Source organism: Sycon ciliatum, chromosome 4 (genome assembly GCF_964019385.1).
Source record: "Sycon ciliatum chromosome 4, ocSycCili1.1, whole genome shotgun sequence".
Taxonomy (NCBI): Eukaryota; Metazoa; Porifera; class Calcarea; order Leucosolenida; family Sycettidae; genus Sycon; species Sycon ciliatum.
Window position 1 is genome coordinate 9,221,395 of NC_088646.1, and position 10,534 is coordinate 9,231,928.

The following is a 10,534-nucleotide window of genomic DNA, read 5'->3' on the forward strand; positions in this document are numbered from 1 at the left end:
CCAAACCAAGCGAACACGGTCGGTGGCTGCTGCTGGATCTACAACACTGTACAATGAGCAAGAGAACCCCGGCCAGGTCTGGGGTTACTCTTCGTCTTCTTCAGAACTGAGTTCTTGGTATGGCTCTGACTCAGACTCAGTGTCTAGACCATGGCCCGGGCATGGGCATGGCCGGCAAGGGCATACTACATGTACATGATTGTATACGTATCTAGCTGGTCGACCAGCGGCAAACGGTAAGCAGACGGAGCGCGGAGATCTACGCAAGCACACACGCACGCGCACAAAAGCACATAACACACCTGCACACGTACACACTGGTACACGGCATGGTGGGAGCGTCGCAAATGCCGAAGAACGGACAAACTGTAGTCTCCCGGCCTGGTCTATCATCGGTCGGTAAAGACTGGCGTTGCTCCAAGTCCAAGATCGAAATCCGACTCACCCCATCGTCCCCATGGCCCAGTGACCTGGTGACAGAGTCCTGGTACAGTGGTAGTCGGGACTACTGTACCGAAGAGGAATCGTCACCCTCACCCTCCGCTCGATCTCAACGCGCGTGTCGACAGACTCCACTGTTCCGTCCGTCAATTTACGGACCAAGCGGCAGCTTCCGCGTCACGAACAATCAACATGCCGGTCAACAGATCCAAGAACACCTGGGCCACGCGGAAGCCATCAAATGATCGACGAGTCGTGTTCAATCACAACGGTGGTGTGTCGGGTAATGTACAGCTGCCGCCTGCTTGGTCCGACATGAAGGTCGTGGGCAAATCAGCCACACCACTGGCACCAGTAGCAGAAAGCACAGCAAGAGCGAAGACGGTAAGTCGCTCCGCCGCCAGTAGCGCTGTGTTACTGTTAGAGGATATTGCTCTCCCACAAACACGACTGATAACGATGTTGGGAAAAAATGATACCCCTATAATCATTGTATACATGACGAGATTGGCGTATCCACAGTACATTGTACAACTACAATGACTATGTCACCTTGTCTGGATGGGAGTCTGAAGTGTTAGGTGCCCACATGCATGTGATGCATGGAGTCTGGGAGAAGGCATTCTGTAAACGTCTTTCAAGTTATACTGCAAGCATTGAAACATCTGAACGATTGTCACGAGTGTCGTTGTTTTAAATGTTCTGCAGACGGCAGGGCTGAGCAATGGCCGAAGACAACAGCCAGCCACAACAACACTGTTGCGGCGAGGGCTGACGGGTGGAAGAGCACGACCATTGCACAATGCCGCTGGTAGACAGTCTGTCAAAACAGCTCCTGCTCAGGTTCAACAACAACAGCAGCAACAGCAGCAGCAGCAAACAAAACAAGAAGACGTTGAACAGAATGCCAGTCATGCCAAGGAATCAACACACCAAATCAGGTATGGTGGTGATCTGTCTATGAATCTCCACCACACTCGAACGACTATAAATAAAAGCACAACAACAACAACAACAACAACAACAACAACAACAACAACAACAACAACAACAACAACAACAACAACAACAACAACAACAACAACAACAACAACAACAACAACAGCAACAGCAACAGCAACAGCAACAGCAACAGCAACAGCAACAGCAACAGCAACAGCAACAGCAACAGCAACAGCAACAGCAACAACAACAACAACAACAACAACAACAACAACAACAACAACAACAACAACAACAACAACACTCATCATGCTACATCACCAGGCCCGCCCGGGACCTGGTCCGGTTGGTCAAGTCATCACCAGACCAACTTTTTGACCACTACTGAACACGTGTACACTGCTAAGGAAGTCATAATTATTATTTGCCGCTGCCATATCATACGCACAAATACTGAAAGACTATAGTCCATTCAGAAAAAGATGGACTTCTAGCTTTTGGCCATAAATGGGTCAAACGTTGAGTTTTTTTAGAATTTTTTTCTGCAATCCCCTATGGAATCCTCTTCCAATTATGTTTCTGAAGTCTATTTGCCCAAAAAGCAAGCCATAGCAAGAATAGGATTTCGGCCAGGTTTTGCCCCAAGAGCACTGAATTGGGAAAATCCATCAAAATCCAGGCCGTTTGACCCTGCCTGCAACAGTGCATTGTACGGTTCGAACCCCAGTTCAGGTACCCTTTTTGAACCCTTTTTCAAATTTCAAATTTCGCAGCACTGCATGCACTGTGTACGATAAAATCTTGAAAAATCGCCTAATACGGGAGCTCGCCAGAGCCAGGGCCCATCTTTTTTGTGAATGGACTGTAAGGTATGGCCGAACCAATCATAAATTCTCTCCAGTGGTCCTGATCACCATAAATTATTTGATCACCGCTCCACCGGCGCAAATCAGATCAGGCTTTGTGCTCACGACTGTGCATGCCATCAGCTTGTTGTGTGTGTGGTTGGGCACGGGTGGGCCAGTTTTCCAAGCTTGACCTCACGTATAACATCCAAAGTTACGCAAGCGAATGTGCTGCCTCAGCTTATATGACAAAGTTGTTGTTGGTGGCAAGGGAGGGGTACAATAGTATACACTACCCTCTGACCAGGCCGGTTCTAAGAGCCTGTCAGTATTACCCGCATTAATCATTATACCAATCCCACAGCCATGTAGAAAAGGAAAAGGGACATTTCCAAGCCTGTTGTTCACAGAGAAGCATACTGGAAAGTTACTCAGCTGCTTGCCCACGATGTCTTGCTTACCACTGTGAATACCTGATAACTACCTTGGTTGACGTGTTTGTTGTACTTTGTGAAAAATCCATTAGGACCGCACCGGCGGCTACTGAAGAGCAAGATAAGGCACTGGGCCATCAGCCTGTACCCAACAAACGAACTAGAGGTATTATATGATTAATGTGTCCACTACAAACCGGCATTGCTAGGTAGTGAATGCAGTGGTTTTATCAACAACTAGTTTTCAGTTACGAAGAGCTCCAATCGGATACTTGTCAATGATTATAGCCCTGTCTTCATCAATGTAAAGTGTATGTTGGCATGGTAGCGATCTGCAGATGGTCCTGTGTTGGGCAACGTGTCGGTGTGGGGATTATGGCTGTGAAATATCAATACACCGATGAATGACGGCGACGATCTAGAGATTAGGATGACCTTGGTGCAGCAGCATAGGGACAACGGCGAGTATTTTCTGGTGTGGGACAGAGTACTGTGACAAAACAAGGCATCAAGGGCACAAACTGTGTTTTTCTGTGTTCAAGGATGACTGTGAAATCATTGTTTTCTGGCAATGACATCATGTCATCCATGGTGAATCGTACATGTATGTTGTTGTGATTGGTCACTGATCGACGGTTTTCTATACTTCTCTCTGTACTCGTGCACTGGTGTTGCAGGTCAACACCACCCAAGGCCCATTGTCCTGCCATGTCGCAATCCAGAGAAGTACGTGGCCAGAATGAAACACGATGGCCGCCTAGATCAGATCGATCGTTTTCGCAAGGCCCACAACATCGGGAGCGTGGATGATAACCTTGATGAGACTAGTCCTGGTAATGACAGGGGCAATGCTGCTGCTGGCAGCACCCGCAAAGAAAATGCTACTAGTCAGCGACCTGATTTAAGTCACTCAGCCGGTCAAGGTCTGCAAGCCAAGAAGAGTGGAAACAGATCTCACAGGTCGAGTGCCGGCAGCCGGCAAAAACAGTCCACGGTGCAGCCAGAGTGGGGTATAGACCGAGCGGCGTGGTCCAAGAGTCAGATAGTGGCGTTTACCTCGGCGCTGGCCAAGCAAGACTATCTCTTCAAGCGCTGCGGAATGACCCCGTACGCCGCTGGTGTGTTGGGCTACCCTGGTATTCGGATTGGCAACATCAACCGACCGGAGATAGAAAAAACAGAGTACGGCCATTACAAGCCACCAGTGGACTACAGGACTAAGAAAGAAGTGCGTAGCGATATGGCCAAATTCCGCAATAAACTGCGAGGAGAGCTCAATGGCTACAAAGAGAAACGTGCCAAGTATCCTCCGCTCACCTGGGATGAAATGATGCAGGAGCTGCAGGTAATGTACCTCTGACCCTTGATTTCTCCAGCCTCACACTCTGTACAAGAGCTAGCTACGACCCAACGATAGCCCAAACCACAGTGGTATGTACCTCTCTTCCATCTCCCAACCGCCCAGCACCCCTTTGCACATACCGGTGCAGGCTTGCAGGTTATATTACATTTCCATGTCATCCCAATTCTATGCTCTCTTTTTACTTGTGTTAGTGTACTACTGTACATGTAGTACTGTGACATACTGTAACATACTTATGTGCGCGGTGGTCTGCCTTGTGCGATCTGGCTACAGGTGGGTAGCCGTAAGAACTATGTTTACGATGGAGAGATTAGCCTTCCGATACAACGGAAAGAGAAGAGGGTAAGGAATGAAGCCACCGGTGCTTGCTAAATGGGTTGCGGTGCCACATGATATCGTGTAAGAACACTGTGCATTGCTAAATCGATGCTAGGCTCACAGACACGAGTGAGAGGGTACTCCTAAGTAGATATACTACTACTCCTAAGTAGATATACTACTACTCCTAAGTAGATATGCTACTACTCCTAAGTAGATATACTCTGTACATACTAAGCAATTCCTTGAGATTGTATTGCCCCCCCCCCCCATCCCTCAACTTGCACGTAGTTTCACCTGGGAAGAGGTATTCGTTTGGGCAATCATTAACGATATGACACAGTTATCGGGTGACCCAGATATCCGGTTCACTCGCTGCATTCTTAGTAATTTCTTACATATCCAGAGCCTCGCTGTACTCATTCTTGCTCGTGTTATACATGTACCTGTTTCTTCTATGATCTTGAATATTCATGTTGTGCACTCAGACAAAACTGGTGTACGACCCTACGGGTATGGCCATCCCAGTCACCTACGACTTCCAGACCTGCCTGACCTTCGACCGTGAAGTCCTCCGGCCGAAACGTGACGAGCGCAACTGGTACAGTGGAAGCGCCCATCCCTCGGACTCGGACTGGGAGCATGTGATCCAACACGCCGAAGAACATTACCAGGCCGAGGGAGATGATCTTGTATATGCCGCAGAGCGCACAGAGACATCAGGCCTGCTTTGCATTTGGTTTCGTGTGGGAACACGAGAGCAATATGTAGTAAGCATCCTGGTATACGTATGATGATATACAGACGGCCCTTCCTTGACGGAGCTGGAATACATGCATGGAAAGTTAGACATTCAGTAACCGGAAGCTCCCAACCATCCATCCATCATCTCATGGATGGTGGTTCAAGCAACATCTGCCGTTGTATAATTATGTTAATCCGATACATTCACTGCACCTCAGCACGCACACACACACATGCAAACGCACGCACACACACATAGACACACACACACACACATGTGCACAAACACACACATGCAAACGCACGCACACACACATAGACACACACACACACACATGTGCACAAACACACACATGTGCACAACACACACACACACGCACGCACCCCCCCCCCCCAACACACACACACCCATCATTTGACCATTTGACGCCCATCACCAGAGGCGATGATAGCGATGCTATAGCAGAAGCCATAGCAACTTGTGCTGGGATTGCACCATTCAACAGCTTGCAGCTGTGGACTGAATGAGAAAGCTGCGTAGGTGAATTTCTGTTCGTGATAAACTGAAATGCTCCTTCATACCTTCATCACAGCGTGCACTCTGTGCTGCAGATACTGGCACAGTGTTTGCTCAGCAAAACAGGCACTGCTAGTCCCTGACACTGGTGTTCCTGGCTTTCTGTGCATATTCTACGCTGAGCCATCTGTGCCGAATTTATGATGCCGCAGCTGGAGGCTGGCGGCACCGTGACCAGGCCACAGCATTGTGTCTGAGAGTGTTCTGCTACTTTGCCTGCACTGTGTGAATGCCATCAGGGTCCACAGGAAGACTGGATATATGACATCTATATTCAGGATCTCACGTCTAGTCCCTTGGCACGGGTCCTACGTCAAATCAAGGTAAGGCTTGGAGACCTTGAGCAGTGGAATCTTTCCATATCTGATAGTGGCTTTGGTACGCATGTCACACGGCATGCATGTGTTTATGCTCGTGAGTCGTGGCTTATGGCAATATGTTTGCGTGTAGATAACAGATGGCTCTGTGTTTTGTACAAAACACAGAGTCCAGAGCCGAGTCATAATCAACCAAGTCTGGCGTAAGCCACTGCAGCGCAGTCACCGGGATTGGTGGAGATCGCTTTTAAAACTGTTGTACTTGTTCGTACAGGAGATGATACCCCGGCATTGTGTGTGTGTGTGTGTGTGTGTGTGTGTGTGTGTGTGTGTGTGTGTGTGTGTGTGTGTGTGTGTGTGTACGATGCATGTTCCCCTCCTTCCCTGGCAGCCATACATTTGCCCCAACATTGTCATGAACCCGCTGTGCAAGAAAGCAGTCTTTGCACTCCAGCTAGGCAAGGAGTTTCCCTGGCTGCGACCTGGAGACACATTTCATGAAAGGCCCTTGTCATTGATCATTAAGGGAGGAATGCCAGATGATCAGAGGTGAGAGTCGAGCTTGTAAATCAGAATACCAAAAATCACGCTTCTCGTCCTTTTTGATTATGATCCTATCAAGAGTATATAACCCCCCAAGAGTGTGCAACTCCTGATACCCTTTCTATGGTGTACGCCGACGGCGAAAACTCACATCACGTGGTGCAGTGTGGCAGTTGTACGTTTCCAGCCCCTTTTTAGCGAGCAGCGGAGTATAAAAAAACACTCTCTGACAGAAACTCACTGCAGGTACGCAAATCCCCCAGCATGATCATGGCAGATATTCAGATTGCGCGCACGCTATCGTTCGTTTGTACGTAGTACGCACGTACCTGAGACACATGATGCGAGTTTTCGCCGCCGGAGACCCCATATGCAGAGTTGCACACTCTTGGGGGTTATATACTCTTGATCCTATGTGGTAAGCATGTTTCCACTATATATACTATCGGTGCTCTGTTTTACACAGCAGGGCCAGTCTTTATCTCTCCTTCCAGGATTCTTCATAACGTCTTTTCAGTTAGGAATAGCATGCATTCTTCAAAAGGTTTATGCACTTATTGTCTTGAAGTTTTTTTGTTCCATGCACTGAACCAAATTTCTTGAGAACAGTATCTCTCTATTAGCAGGTCAAAGAAATGTCCCGAAGTTTTTTTTGTTTCCGGAGGAAGTACTTTATATGCTGTTGTACCCCGCACTGCAGGAAGGTATTGCTACAAATATCACTTTGCCTCGGTGCCCAACACATATGGAGGCTAGTTTATAGAGACCAGCAGACTTCTGCCGAGCGACGCAACAAGTGGAGACAAGCTGATGGTGAGTGTAAAACAGCTCCCACGGCGCAAGCCCTGCTCTTAACATGGCATGTAGCATTCCACTTGGACACGTCCTCAGATTACCAGTACACACGTCATGCTCTCTGCAATCACCTATTCACAGTCTGTTTCATTGCTGATCATGTGGCCGGATAAGTCATAATTATATTGGGAGGGGCATTATTACACTCTACTAATCCTGTACTGAGGTCTCAGTTATCGGTTATCCCTTCATCTACTGCAGAAAAACATAGATGCATGGGCAGTTCCAATTCTCTGAGGCCATTGAACAATTCTTTCTGTCTGTGTAATATACTAACTATACATTTTACTATTCCCCCCCCCTCTTTCTCCCCTCTGCCTCACACATGCTCTTTGATTGACTGACTTCCGAATCATCTGTATGATTGGCGGCTGTGAAGAATTTCCACCTAACTCTGAGAAAACTAGTGGCAACACGGAGAACACAGAGAATGTGCCTGGTAAGTTTTCAATACGGCCATGTCGGTGCCTGTATTATTGATGCTGACGACTGCATAGTTTGTTTTGTGGCTTAAATTGCAAATGCTCTACTTTCAAGAAGATGTGTTGTAGTTGTAAGTATTGAGTGCATGATGTAACACAGACGGAAAACCTCTGATGTGCCTGGTTTGGAAGTAATTAGTTTGATTGGCAATGATTGCTAAGTTGCTAGTACAGTAGGTATCGGTTATAGCGTGGGTGTTTGAAAAACGACTTTCTATTCTTATTTCCGATATTTCTCACACACGATAAATCAAGTGTGACATATCATGTGCATGTGCGCAGAGGCAGGAAGATCATCGTATATACAAGGTAGTGCTACTGTGCATGCGGCTGGTCACAGTCACATAGGCTTACCATGTGGCTATGCAACATGAGTTACATGACCACAATAGTTGAACCTGCAGCACTACAACCCAACGCGAGTCAGATCAGAACTGCTTTGGACGGATGTTATTACTACAGGCGATATACTTTGTACTGATCTGGCATGTTTCGCTACACAAAGTCCATTCTTAGGACCGATATATTCTACTGTACGATAAAATTGCTCGTAAGAATAAATGTGCACATGAAATCCATGTTATGATTATGAAAACATGAGAGTTCATTCTTGTAGGCAGTATATTCTTTTACACGACCACGCTATAACCGATACGTACTGTACATGTACATACAGTACTTGGCAAGATGCATCACAATAATTATGTGCTCAGCTGTCCCAGAAAATGGACACTTGCATGTTTACTGCTCGAATATTGTACTCACATCTGTCACTTTGAGGCTACTTCATAGCTGTTTGGTGTAGACCAGGCTGAATAGTGGCGGTCAATTCTTCAGCGTTGCAAGCTGTTGAATGGTGCAATCCCAGCACAAGTTGCTATGACATCTGCTATAGCATCGCTATCATCGCCTCTGGCGATGGTCGTCAAATGGTCAAATGGTGTGTGTGTGCGTGTGTGTGTGTGTGTGTGTGTGTGTGTGTGTGTGTGCGTGTGTGCGTGCATGTGTGCATGCGTACGTGCGTGCGTGTGTGTGTGTCTGTTACCAGATGCCAATGAGAAGAACATTGTGCAACAGAATGCCAGTGAAGAGAATGCAATGGTGAGTAGTTTAGCAACATAGTACTGGGGTCCCCAGCCAGTGTTGTCACACCAGTGTCAAGCCAGTATCCCACCAGTATCACCGTAGCTACCTCGTCTGCCAGTCAATCTTTTAATAACATCTGATTCTTGCGTCCCTGAGCAAAGGTTTCACATGTTTGTGTTCACTACATGAATCACAGGGGCCTTCCCCTGTACACATGGTGCATGGTTCCAAGAACGTGACTTGGCATTAAAGAACACTTTGCCTACAAAATAGGGCAACCGGAGGCTGATGCTGACGGTATATTTAGAGTACAATTCAACATGTATGCTCAAAATGAGGAACTTCGGTAATCTGGAAATTTAAAACGGGCCAAGCCAGAATGGAATTGCTGAAGTTATATTATGATTACTCAAAGTAGAAACTTAACCATAGTGTTTCAAATCTTTATTCTCACGAAAGCCAGTGGTCAATAAGAGATCGTGTTGTTGTTGTTGTTGTTGTTGTTGTTGTTGTTACAGCTGGACAGAGCTGCTGCTGCTGGAGCAACACCACCTGTAGAATCAACACAATTGCGCACACCTCCCCTACTGACTGAGTCCCTGCTGCTCGCGCCGGCTGCTAGCGGGCAACACGCCCGATCCCCGGCAGCGTACACTGGCGAGTCAGCCGGTACTAGCATGCACAGAAAATCCTCTCTGCACGACCCTGTGACCGGTCTGCTGAGCAGTCGCAGAAGCCGACAACACGGACACCAACGTCCATTGGGGCGACCCTCAAGTGGTAGCAGGCATGCCACAGAACCCAGCAACCCGGAAGAGTTCAGAATGCTGATGGATTCCATGCGCAAAGACATCTTGCCACAAGCGAAGCCCCCAACATCGTCTTGAACTTCAATTGCCGAAGCCTGGCTCTGTATAGCAAGCCCGTCAAATAGAGCGACATGACTGAGGTGTTTGGACCTTGAGTGTCTAGTCACCGTCTATTGGCCACGAGTTATGGCACACACGTATATAGCTCTACCTTCGTCTTGTTGTGCGAGCTTGGAAGCAATGATGCATTTCTGATGGTGCACTAGACTTTGCAGCGGTCAACATACTAAGCCGGAAGGCTGAATGGAGACGGGTCATTGTGTCTTGCCTCCTTGCACTGTGTATAATTCAGAATGTCTAGTGAATTGAGTTTCAGGATGGTTATTGCTACTAAGTCTTGGTGTCATCGTCACCATGAAGCAGATCTTCTAACGAAAATATCTCTCCTACAGTGTCTACTCAGTCCGTGGACATGGTTTTGTTTTGTCCTCTGTGTCTCACAGTGTACTACTAGTATTCTGTGTCAGATCATCGAGTCAAGAACATGCACTGCTGCGGTCAATTAGCGTGGCTGCCATTGGGTCTTCCTATGGCACACATTGTGCGTCAGCACTACATCTGTATTGCCATAATTTGTTTTACATGTGTGTTGTGTGCGTGCGGTGCATACACATGGGAATGTTCACCCTGTGTGTGTGTGTGTGTCTGTCTGTCTGTGTGTGTGTGTATGTGTGTGTGTGTGTGTGTGTGTGTGTGTGTGTGTGTGTGTGTGTGTGTG

General features: G+C 47.5%; 1 protein-coding gene and 1 long non-coding RNA gene across 2 annotated transcripts in view; one reads left to right on the forward strand and one right to left on the reverse strand.

Moving 5' to 3' along the window:
- LOC135814335 (uncharacterized) overlaps positions 1–10,534 on the reverse strand; it is a 167,749-nt gene that overhangs the window by 104,346 nt on the left and 52,869 nt on the right. The window lies entirely within an intron of this gene.
- On the forward strand, positions 312–10,362 carry LOC135814327 (uncharacterized). The gene is made up of 12 exons (XM_065327433.1): positions 312–825; positions 1,150–1,382; positions 2,755–2,828; positions 3,340–4,007; positions 4,299–4,367; positions 4,832–5,113; positions 5,904–5,987; positions 6,373–6,530; positions 7,225–7,337; positions 7,759–7,818; positions 8,910–8,962; positions 9,466–10,362. The coding sequence occupies exons 1-12, from the start codon at positions 634–636 to the stop codon at positions 9,832–9,834; spliced, it is 2,355 nt and encodes a 784-aa protein (XP_065183505.1). The 5' UTR covers positions 312–633; the 3' UTR covers positions 9,835–10,362.